The sequence below is a fragment of the Heloderma suspectum genome, chromosome 3 (genome assembly GCF_057233095.1).
Source record: "Heloderma suspectum isolate Gila_16-S chromosome 3, 16-S_ref, whole genome shotgun sequence".
Classification (NCBI taxonomy): Eukaryota; Metazoa; Chordata; class Lepidosauria; order Squamata; family Helodermatidae; genus Heloderma; species Heloderma suspectum.
In genome coordinates, this window is record NC_139460.1 from 615838 (window position 1) to 628031 (window position 12194).

At 47.7% G+C, this 12194-nt stretch overlaps 1 protein-coding gene across 3 annotated transcripts in view; it reads left to right on the forward strand.

Annotated features, from left to right (window-relative positions):
- The window catches only part of DCHS1 (dachsous cadherin-related 1), a 72353-nt gene that overhangs the window by 31447 nt on the left and 28712 nt on the right, over positions 1-12194 (forward strand). For all 3 annotated transcript variants that reach the window (XM_084842177.1, XM_084842179.1, XM_084842178.1), the window contains one exon: positions 11987-12175. In XM_084842177.1, coding sequence (XP_084698303.1) covers positions 11987-12175 — 189 coding nt within the window. The remainder of the gene's footprint in view (positions 1-11986; positions 12176-12194) is intronic.

Genomic DNA, 12194 nt, shown 5'->3' on the forward strand with positions numbered 1-12194 from the left:
ACATGCCCAGTTCTTTCAGTCTCTCTTCATAGGGCTTTGTTTCCAGTCCCCTGATCATCTTTGTTGCCCTCCTTTGAACCCTCTCCAGTTTGTCTGCATCCTTCTTAAAGTGTGGTGCCCAGAACTGGACACAGTACTCCAGGTGAGGCCTTATATCTTTTCATAAGAACAAAAAGAACAAAAGAAGAGCCCTGCTGGATCAGACCAAGGGTCCATCTAGTCCAGCATTCTGTTCACACAGCGGCGAATCAGCTGTCGACCAGGAACCCACAAGCAGGGCATGAGCGCAACAGCACCCTCCCACCCATGTTCCCCAGCAACTGAGGCATACCGCCTCAGGTGCTGGAGATAGCACATAGCCCTCCAGCCTAGTAGCCTTTGATAGACTTCTCCAGGAATTTGTCTAACCCCCATTAAAGCCATCCAAATGGGTGGCCATCACTGCATCCTGTGGTAGCGAATTCCACTTTATGCACTGTGTGAAGAAGCCCTTTTATCTTGTCTGAATCTCCCACCAGTCAGCTTCACGGGATGACCTCGGGTTCTAGTATTTTAAGGGAGGGAGAAAAATGTCTCCCTATCCACGTTCTCCACCCCATGCATAGTTTTGGAACCCCCGTCATGTCTCCCCTCACTCATCTTTTTTCTAAGCTAAACAGTCCCAGACATTGTCACCATTCCTCATAGAGGAGATGCTCCAGCCCCTTGATCATTTTAGTTGCCCTTTTCTGCACTTTTTCCAGCTCTACAATATCGTCTTTTAGGTCTGGGGACCAGAACTGGACACAGTATTCCAAGCATGGTCACACCATAGGTTCCATTGCTGTATTGCTCTTAACATATTTATTTTATTTATTTATTTCATTTCTATACCGCCCAATAGCTGAAGCTCTCTGGGCGGTTCACAAAAATTAAAACCAAACAACACACAATAAAACAATTTAAAATATATAGAACATTAACACCACAATATAACAATACATCCACAATAAAACCTAGCAGCAGTACAGGAGTTTAAAATACAGATTTAAAACAGCAAAGATAAAAATTTAGAAAGCTAAAATGCCTGGGAAAATAAAAAGGTCTTCACCTGGCGCCGAAAGGAGTACAATGTAGGCGCCAGGCAAACCTCACTAGGGAGCTCATTCCAGAGCCGGGGTGCCACAACAGAAAAAGCCCTCCTCCTAGTAGCCACCCGCCTCACTTCCTTTGGCAGGGGCTCACGGAGAAGGGCCGCTGATGATGATCTTATGGTCCGGGCAGGCACATATGGGAGGAGGCGATCCTTCAGGTAACCTGGCCCCAAGCCGTTAAGGGCTTTGAATGTTAACTACGCCCAGATAAGGGCGTAGTTGGTATACCAGCCTCAGCTGATAAAAAATGCTCCGTGCCACTGAGTTCACCTGTGCCTCAAGTGATAGTTCTGGATCCAAGAGCACCCCCAAACTACGAACCTGATCCTTCAGGGGGAGTGCAACCCCCTCCAGAACAGGTTGAATATCACCTAGCCGGGCAGATGAACCACCCACTAACAGTACCTCCGTCTTGTCTGGATTGAGTTTCAGTTTATTAGCCCTCATCCAGTCCATTACCGTGCCCAGGCACTGGTTCAGAACAGCCACTGCCTCACCTGGTTTTGATGAGAAAGAGAGGTAGAGCTGGGTGTCATCCGCATATTGATGGCACCTCAGCCCACACCTCCGGATAACCTCCCCCAGTGGTTTCATGTAGATGTTAAACAGCATGGGGGATAAAATAGAGCCCTGTGGAACCCCATGGCACAATTGCCATGGTACAGAGCAATAATCTCCCAGCACCACCTTCTGGAATCGGCAGGAACAGGAAGTTTTTCCTGATGTTCAGCCGGAACCTGGTTTCCCGTAACATAGAATCATAGAATAGTAGGGTTGGAAGGGGCCTACAAGGCCATCGAGTCCAACCCCCTGCTCAATGCAGGAATCCAGGCCAGAGCATCCCTGACAGATGGCTGTCCAGCCTCATCTTGAATGCCTCCAGTGTGGGAGAGCCCACAGCCTCCCTAGGTAGTTGGTTCCATTGTCGTTTGCTCTAACAGTCAGGAAGTTTTTCCTGATGTTCAGCTGGAATCCGGCTTCCTGTAACTTGAGCCCATGATTCCATGACCTCCACTCTGCGATGCTCAAGAAGAGATCCTGGCCTTCCTGTCTGGGACAACCTTTCAAGAACTTGAAGAGTGCTATCATATCTCCCCTCAAGCTTCTCAAGGCTAAACATGCCCAGTTCCTTCAGTCTCTCCTCATAGGGCTTTGTTTCCAGTCCCTGATCATCTTGATGCCCTCCTCTGAACCCCCTCCAGTTTGTCTGTATCCTTCTTAAAGTGTGGTGCTCAGAACTGGACACAATACTCCAGATGAGGCCTAACCAGTGCTGAGTAGAGGGGAACTAGCACTTCCCAGGATTTGGAAGCTATCCTTCTAGTAATGCAGCCCAAAATAGCATTGGCCTTTTTTGCAGCCGCATCACATTGTTGGCTCATATTTAGCTTGCAGTCAACCACAATTCCAAGATCCTTCTCGCTTGCAGTGTTGTTGAGCCACGTATCGCCATCTTGTAACTGTGCATTTGGTTTCTTTTTCCTAGGTGCAGAACTTGGCATTTATCCCTCTTAAATCTCATTCTGTTGTTTTCTGCCCAGTGCTCCAGTCTATCCAGATCACTTTGAATCTTGTTTCTGTCTTCCAAAGTATTAGCTGTCCCGCCCAATTTGGTGTCATCTGCAAATTTGATCAGCATTCCCTGCACCTCCTCATCCAAGTCATTAATAAAAATGTGGAAGAGCGCTGAGCCCAGGACCGACCGCTGCAGTGCCCTGCTCATAACCTCTCCCCAGCTTGAGAGGATCCCATTGATAAGCACTCTTTGAGTCCGATTTTGTAGCCAACTGTGGATCCACCGGATCGTTGTTTCATCTCGCCCACTTTGAGCTAGTTTGCTCATCAGGATATCATGGGGCACTTTGTCGAAAGCTTTGCTGAAGTCAAGGGATATTATGTCCACAGCATTCCCACAGTCCACAAGGGAGGTTACCTGACGCAAAAATGAGATCAGATTCGTCTGGCAGGACTTGTTCTTGACAAATCCATGTTGGCTTTGAGTAATCACTGCATTGTTTTCAAGGTGCTTCCAGATGGATTGCTTTATCATCTGCTCCAGAATTTTCCCAGTGTTTGATGTCACACTGCCTGGTCTGTAGTTCCGAGATTCCTCCTTTTTACCCTTTTTGAAGATAGGGAAATCAAATCTCCAGGGCAGTTCATCTGGTCCTGGAGATTTGAACTCCTTCATAGTAAAGAATTTGTCAAGAACAAGTTCTGCCAGACGAATCTGATCTCATTTTTTGATCAAGTAACCTCCCTTGTGGACCGTGGGAATGCTGTAGACATCATATACCTCAGCTTCAGCAAAACGTTCGACAAAGTGCCCCATGATATCCTGATGAGCAAACTAGCTCAAAGTGGGCGAGATGAAACAACGATCCGGTGGATCCACAGTTGGCTACAGAATCGGACTCAAAGAGGGCTTATCAATGGGACCTTCTCAAATTTGGGGAGAGGTAACGAGTGGGGTACCGCAGGGCTCAGTCCTGGGCCCAGTGCTCTTCAACATTTTTATGAATGACTTGGAGGAGGAGGTGCAGGGAATACCGATCAAATGTGTAGATGACACCAAATTGGGCAGGATAGCTAATACCTTGGAAGACAGAAAGAGAATTCAAAGTGATCTTGATAGACTGGAGCGCTGAGCAGAAAACAACAGAATGACATTGAATAGGGGTAAATGCCAAGTTCTGCACCTAGGAAAAAGAAACCAAATGCACAGTTACAAGATGGGGGATATGTGGCTCAACAACACGACAAGCAAGAAGGATCTTGGAATTCACAAGCTGAATATGAGCCAATAATGTGATGTGGCTGCAAAAAAGGCCAATGCTCTTTTGGGCTGCATTCATAGAAGCATCGCTTCCAAATCCCGGGAAGTACTAGTTCCCCTCTACTCAGCATTGGTTAGGCCTCATCTGGAGTACTGTGTCCAGTTCTGGGCACCACACTTTAAGAAGGATGCAGACAAACTGGAGGGGATTCAGAGGAGGGCAACAAAGATGATCAAGGGACTGGAAACAAAGCCCTATGAGGAGAGACTGAAAGAACTGGGCATGTTTAGCTTTGAGAAGAGAAGACTGAGGGGAGATATGATATGACTGAGATATGATATGACTGAGGGGAGATAGGTGGGTTGCACCTCACAAACGATAGGAAAAATGTGTTTGGCCACAGCATGAAGAACTTCATCAGGAGGGCTTTAAAATGAATCCTATGGGGAAGAGAGATGTGATGTTGGGGGTAACAATGGACGTAGGCGCATGCACTGCAACGGAGAGAACAGCTCTGATAGCGCCCAATAATAGTCTTCAGACACATGTAGGAAGAAAGCCGGACTATGAAGCACATGGTCTTTGGTGTCTATATACTAATGCCCAGAGTATGGGAAACAAACAGAACAAACTTGAACTCTTAATACAGGAGGGAAATTATGACTTGATAGGTATAACTGAGACTTGGTGGGATGACTCTCATGACTGCAATACAGCAGTTGAAGGACATAACTTGTTCAAAAAGAACAGGAGGAACAGAAAGGGAGGTGGGGTTGCACTGTATGTGAAAAAGACACATCTCTGCACAGAAATATAGGAGCATGTGCTTGGTAGCCCTATCGAGAGCACCTGGATCAAAAGAAATGGAGCAAAGAATAAAAGGAACCTGGTGGTCGGAGTCTACTACGGGCCACCCAATCAAGGAGAAGATGAGGATGAAACTTTTGGAAAACAAATAGCCAATGTTTTAAGGAAGCATGATGTAGTAGTCATGGGGGACTTCAATTTCCCCGATATTTGTTGGGAGACAAATTCTGCAAAACATGGCCCCTCCAGGAAATGCCTGACTTGTGTGGCGGATCACTTCCTCTTACAGAAAGTAGAGGAAGGAACTAGAGGATCGGCTATCCTTGACTTGATCCTAACCAACAGAGATGACTTAGTGGATAAAGTCGCAGTTACAGGAACTCTGGGGGAAAGCGACCATGTTGTACTTGAGTTCTTGGTTCTAAGGGAAGCAAAAGCCGAGTATAGTCAAACACGTACCCTGGATTTTAGGAAAGCTGATTTTCATAAACTCAGAGCAATGATCAGTAAGGTCCCATGGCAAGCGATGCTAACGAGAAAAGGAGCCCAAGATGGGTGGGAGCTTTTAAAAAAGGAAATTCTCAAGGCACAATCACAAACAATTCCAACAAGAAGAAAAGGTGGAAGACAACAGAAGAAGCCAACGTGGCTTCACAAAAAGCTTAAGGATGACCTGAAAACAAAAAAGGACACCTATAGGAAGTGGAAAGAAGGCCAAGCAACAAAGGAAGAGTACAGGCAGGTAGCACAGAATTGCAGGGATGGCGTCAGGAAGGCTAAAGCTGAGAACGAGCTGAGGTTAGCGAGGGATGCTAAAAGCCACAAAAAGGCTTTCTTCAGCTTCGTGCATAGTGAAAGGCAGAGGAAAGAAATGGTGGTTCAGCTATTAAATAAGGATGGCAAAACGATAACAGATGACAATGAAAAGGCAGAGGTGCTCAATTCCTACTTTGGCTCAGTCTTCTCCCAAAAGAGGGTCTATGACCTGCTGGCAAAGGCGAAGTACAGGCTGAAGGGGCAGGATTGCAGCTTGAGATCAACAGGCCAAGGAACACCTAATGACTTTGAATGAGTTCACATCTCCAGGGCCAGATGAACTGTATCATAGAGTCATAAAGGAACTGGCAGAAGAACTCTCAAAGCCGCTGTCTATTCTCTTTGAGAAATGATGGAGGACAGGGGAAGTGCCAGATGACTGGAGGAGGGCTAATCTTGTTCCTATCTTCAAAAAGGGTAAAAAGGAGGAACCTGGGAACTACAGACCAGTCAGTCTGACATCAATCCCTAGGAAAATTCTGGAGCAGATGATAAAGCAATCCATCTGGAAGCACCTTGACAACAATGCCGTTATTACTTGAAGCCAACATGGATTTGTCAAAAACAAGTCCTGCCAGATGAATCTGATCTCATTTTTGGACCAAGTCACCTCCCTTGTGGACTGTGGGAATGCTGTAGACATCATATACCTCAACTTCAGCAAAGCTTTCGACAAAGTGCCCCATGATCTCTTGATGAGCAAACTAGCTCAAATTGGGCTAGATGAAACAACGAGTGCGTATCAATGGGCCCTTCTCAAACTGGGGAGAGGTAACGCGTAGGGTACTGTAGGGCTCAGTCCTGGGCCCAGTGCTCTTCAACATTTTTTATGAATGACTTGGGGGAGGAGGTGCAGGGCATGCTGATCAAATCTGCAGATGACACAAAATTGGGCTAATACGTTGGAAGACAGAAACAAAATTCAATGTGATCTGGATAGACTGGAGCGCTGGGCAGAAAACAACAGAATGACATTGAATAGGGAGAAATGCCAAGTTCTGCACCTAGGAAAAAGAAACTAAATGCACAGTTACAAGATGGGGGATACGTGGCTCAACAACACGACAAAGCGAGAAGGATCTTGGAATTGTTGTCGATCACAAGCTGAATAGGAGCCAACAATGTCATGTGGCTGCAAGAAAAGCCAATGCTCTTTTGGGCTGCATTCATAGAAGCATAGCTTCCAAATCCCGGGAAGTACTAGTTCCCCTCTACTCAGCACTGGTTAGGGCTCATCTGGAGTACTGTGTCCAGTTCTGGGCACCACACTTTAAGAAGGATGCAGTCAAACTGGAGAGGGTTCAGAGGAGGGCAACAATGATCAGGGGACTGGAAACAAAGCCCTATGAAGAGAGACTGAAAGAACTGGGCATGTTTAGCCTTGAGAAGAGAAGACTGAGGGGAGATAGGATAGCACTCTTCAAGGACTTGAAAGGTTGTCACAGAGAGGAAGGCCAGGATCTCTTCTTGATCATCCCAGAGTGCAGGACACGGAATCATGGACTCAAGATACAGGAAGCCAGATTCCGGCTGAACATCAGGAGAAACTTCCTGACTGTTAGAGCAATACGACAATGGAACCAATGACCTAGGGAGGTGGTGGGCTCTCCCACACTGGAGGCCTTCAAGACGAGGCTGGACAGCCATCTGTCAGGGATGCTCTGACTTGGATTCATAGAATCATAGAATAGTAGGGTTGGAAGGGGCCTACAAGGCCATCGAGTCCAACCCCCTGCTCATTGCAGGAATCCAAGATTCCTGCACTGAGCAGCGGGTTGGACTCGATGACCTTGTAGGCCCCTTCCAACCCTACTGTTCTGTGATTCTAAACGCAACCCTGGGGGAAAGCGAACAGGAGCTGGAAGCATCCAGTTCGGGTTAAGACATCTCAAAGGGATGATGATGAAAATGTTTTTGATTGCCCAAATGTAGAAGGGGAGGAAATAGGCCAGGAGCACATGGTAGAACATCATAGCCAATGAAAGGGGCCAACGCCCCATAGCAAAAGATGCACAAGCCAGAGGCATCTGGGGAGGGACACCATGTATAGGTATTTTTATGCAAATGCTAGAAGCCTCCAAGCCAAAATGGGAGAGTTGGAGTGCTTGGTTTTAAATGAAAACCTGGATATAGTAGGCATTACAGAAACCTGGTGGAAGAGAGAGAAGCAGGGGGATACGGTCATCTCTGGATAGAAACTCTACAGGAAGGACAGGGAAGGGTGTGCTGGGGGAGGTGTTGCTCTCTATGTCAAAGAGGGCATAGTGTCGACTGGACTAGAACACCTAAAAGGGGTAGACTCTTCCACAGAAGTGCTGTGGGTGGCAATACCAGGCTCCAAAACTAATTTATTGCTAGAAACATGCTATCATCCCCCAGACCAGAATGCTCAGAGTGACAGTGAGATGGAAAATGAAATCAGGGAGGCCTCCAAACAAGAAAATGTTGTAATAATGGGCGACTTCAATTACCCCCATATGTTCCAGTCACAACAAAGAGGTTAAATTTCTCAGTGCCCTAAACAATTGTGCCCTAGAACAGTTGGTCATGGAACCGACTAGAGGGGAGGCGACTTTGGATTTAATGCTAAGTGGTGTCGCCCAAGACCTAGTACGAGATGTAAATGTTGTTGAACCAATTGGAAACAATGACAGTGCCATCAGATTTAATATATACTTAAGTGGAAAATTGCCCAGGAAGTCCAACATAGTCACATTTGACTTCAAAAGGGGAAGCTTCTCTAAAATGAGGGAACTGGTGAAAAGGAAGTTAAAAGGGGGAGTCAAGAGAATTAAATCCCTTCAAAATGTTTGGAGATTAATCAAAACCACAGTAATAGAAGCCCAGCTACAGTGTATACCGCAGGTTAGGAAAGGCAGCACCAAGTCCAAGAGGTCGCCGGTATGGTTAACGAGCAGCACTGAGGGAGCTATTAGAGAAAAGAGAGCTTCTTTCAGAAATTGGAAGCCTTGCCCAAGTGAGGAAAACAAAAGGGAGCACAAGCTTGCATAAAGGCGATGCAAGCAGACAATAAGAGATGCAAGCAAGCATTTTGAGGAGCATATCTCTTACAACATCAAGGCCAAAAATAAAGAATTCTTTAAATGTATCAGAAGCAGAAAACCAGCTAGGGAGGCAGTTGGACCGTTGGATGACAATGGAGTTTCATTCAGAGTACTGAAGGGGACAAGGAGACTGCAGAGAAGCTGAATGAATTCTTCTCATCTGTCTTCAGTGCAGAAGTTCTAGGACAGATACCTGTGCCTGAACTGATGTTTTCAGAAAGGGAGTCTGAGGAACTGAGGCAAATAGCGCTGACAAAAGATGAAGTTTTCAACCTTATTGATCAATTGAAAGCAAATAAATCACTGGGCCCAGATGGTATCCACCCTAGAGTTCTCAAAGAACTCAAATATGAAACTGCTGATCTTTTAACCAAAATATGCAATGTGTCCCTAAGATCAGCCTCCATGCCAGAGGACTGGAAGATGGCCAATGTAACACCAATTTTCAAAAAGGGATCCAGGGGGGATCTGGGAAATTACAGGACTGTTGGCTTAATGTCTGTTCCGGGTAAACTGGGTGAAGGCATTATTAAAGATAAAATTAGTAAGCATATTGAAGGACGAGCCTTGCTGAAAAAGAATCAGCATGGCTTCTGCAAAGGTAAGTCCTGTCTCACTAACCTTTTAGAGTTCTTTGAGAGTGTCAGTAGACATGTAGACAGGGGTGATGCAGCAGACATTGTCTACTTGGACTTCCAAAAGGCTTTTGACAAAAGCCCTCACCAAAGACTCCTGAGAAAACTTAGCAGCCATGGAATAAGAGGACTGGGCCTCTTATGGACCAGTAACTGTTTAAAGAACAGAAAGTAGACAGTAGGAATAAATGGTAAATTATCCCAATGGAGGGAAGTAAACAGTGGGCTCCCACAGGGCTCTGTATTAGGACCACCGCTTTTCAGCCTGTTCATAAATGATTTGGAATTAGGAGTGAGCAGTAAAGTGGCCAAGTTTGCCGATGACACCAAATTATTTAGGGTGGTTAAAACAAAAAGGGATTGTGAAGAGCTCCAGAAGGATCTCTCCAAACTGGGAGAATGGGCATCTAAATGGCAAATGTGGTTCAGTGTAAGGAAATGTAAAGTGATGCACGTTGGGGCAAAAAATCCCAACTTCAAGTATAGGCTGATGGGGTCTGAGCTAGCAATGACCAACCAGGAAAGAGATCTTGGGGTTGTGATGGACAGCTCAATGAAGATGACAACCCAGTGTGTGGCCCGTGGTAAAAATAAGGCAAACTCTATGTCAGGCATAATTAGAAAAGGGATTGAGAATAAAACTGCCAGTATCATACTGCCCTATACAAATCTGTGGTGCGTCCACACTTGGAATACCGTGTCCAGTTCTGGTCAACACACTTAAAAGAAGATATTGTAGAGCTGGACAAAGGGCAACTAAAATGATTAAGGGACTGGAGCATCCCCTCTATGATAACAGCTGGGATGGTTTAGCCTGGAAAAAAAGAGGGTCAGGGGAGACATAATAGAGGTGTACAAAACTATGCATGGTGTGGAGAATGTGGATAGGGAGACATTTTTCTCCCTCAAATACTAGAACCCGTGGTCATCCTGTGAAGCTGATCGGTGGGAGATTCAGGACAGATAAAAGGAAGGACTTCTTCACAGACCATGTAGTAAAACCATGAAATTTGCTACCACAGGATGTAGTGATGGCCACCAATTTGGATGGCTTTAAAAGGGGGGTTGGACAAATTCCTGGAGGAGAAGGCTATTGATGGGTACTAGTCCTGATGGCTATGTGCTGCCTCCAGTACCAGAGGCAGTGAGCTTATGTACACCAGTCCATGCTGGGGAACATGGGTGGGAGGGTGCTGTGCTCATGTCCTGCTTGTGGGTTCCTGGTCAACAGCTGGTTCGCCACTGTGTGGACAGAATGCTGGACTAGATGGACCCGTAGTCTGATCCAGCAGGGCTCCTCTTAACAGTTTCCCTCACACTGTTTTCCCAATGGAAAGCCCCGCCCCCCTTCTCAACTACTGTTAGTCCCACAGAAAATAGTGCAGGTGGCTGTTTCTCCTTGGCTGCATTTCACTGAAAAAGAACATGTCAGGAGACCCCACCGCAGATCTCCTGCGTAGTGTGTAGTTTGGCCCTTTCAGCTTTCACTGTGTTGCCTCTAGCCCTTAAGGTTGTGAGAGATACTTCAAAGTGTTTGCGCAATGCCCGGTGGTGGCGCCTGGGGCCAACGCGCACACACAGAAGACCGACTGTGAAATGTTTCACAGGGTCCAGAATCCAGGTCAGCCAGCTGCCGGGGCGGTCAGTGCCATGCCAGCAGAGCCTTGCCCAAATTCACAGAGAATGGTTGTCCTGCCAGGGTCTCTGTTATCTTCATGGCTCTGCCACGAGAATGTCTGCTGGTCATTCGTCTCTCCCAGCTGCAAGGAAGGAGCAGAGTAGAGCCTTGCCCAAAGCCAGTCGCAGCTGCGGAGTGTGGGGTGTGTGTATGTGGGGCTTGGAGCTGGCCTTTCAACTCCTGCCTTTCAGGGAGGGGGGAAGGACAGTTGCTTTAAATAATATCCCACCCTTCGCGTAAAAATTCCCCAGCTCAGCTTCCATAAATCAGTACATACACAAAAGGTATAGCTGGATGGTTCTGGGGCTGCTCTGCCCGTGCTCTTGCTGCAGGGGCATGTGGCCCCATAGCTCTTCTGCCTCGTCTTCTCTGCAGCCCCACAGAGCTCTCACCCACATGGATAGGAGGGCAGGTGGGGGTAGGTGGAAAGCAAGGGCAGGCAGAGAGCTTTTGCCCTGGGAAGGAGGACAGCAGGAATTCTGGCATCCTAGGCTTCCTGGCCTGGGGGGGGGGGGGGAATCTCGGGCTTACAGATCTTTGGCATTCCCCAGGAGCTCCACCCACTGCATTGTTCCCAGGATAAGAGCAGAGGAGTCTCTTCCCTGGGAAAGCAAGCGCGCACGCACACACACATCCTTGTGCTATCACTGCAGGGGGTGTTCCCAGCTAGCCCTGAAGTGGGGCAGCACATTGGGAGGAGTCCCAGGTTGGGGCAGGGATGTCTTGGGAGTGTCTTCATTTCCAGCGCCCTGCAACGAGGGCGGGGCGGCAAACTCTGTTCTTGCGTCTCCTTCTGTGTCCCAAGCTTAATCCTGCAGTGGCAAACAGTGCTGTGCTATGGAGGTCGCTCGGCTTCAAAACAAAGCCCTCGCCATCCAAGAGAGTGTTGCTGGGCCGGGGAAGGCAGGATTTGTCAGGGTGGGCTGAGTGGGAGGGGAAGCATCTCTTGGGGCTGGAAGCACTGCCGGGTGGCAGCCCCCCCCCCCGCTCCCTCTGCGCCCCCCTTGGCGCAGGGTGCTTGGCAGAGTTCATGCACCCTGCTGCGTTAGCTGGGCTTCCCCCTCGTTACCCACAGGTCACGGCTACAGATGCTGACAGTGGCTTCCTGGGCATGCTCTCCTACTCGCTGGGCACCGGCCTTAGCAGCTCGGCCCCCTCCGTATTCAGCCTTGGGGAAGAGACTGGCCAGCTCTGCACCACGCAGGACCTGGACCGTGACGAGGGCATCGTCACCTATGACTTCACCATCACTGCCATTGATGGGGTGAGCGTGGGGCAAGGTG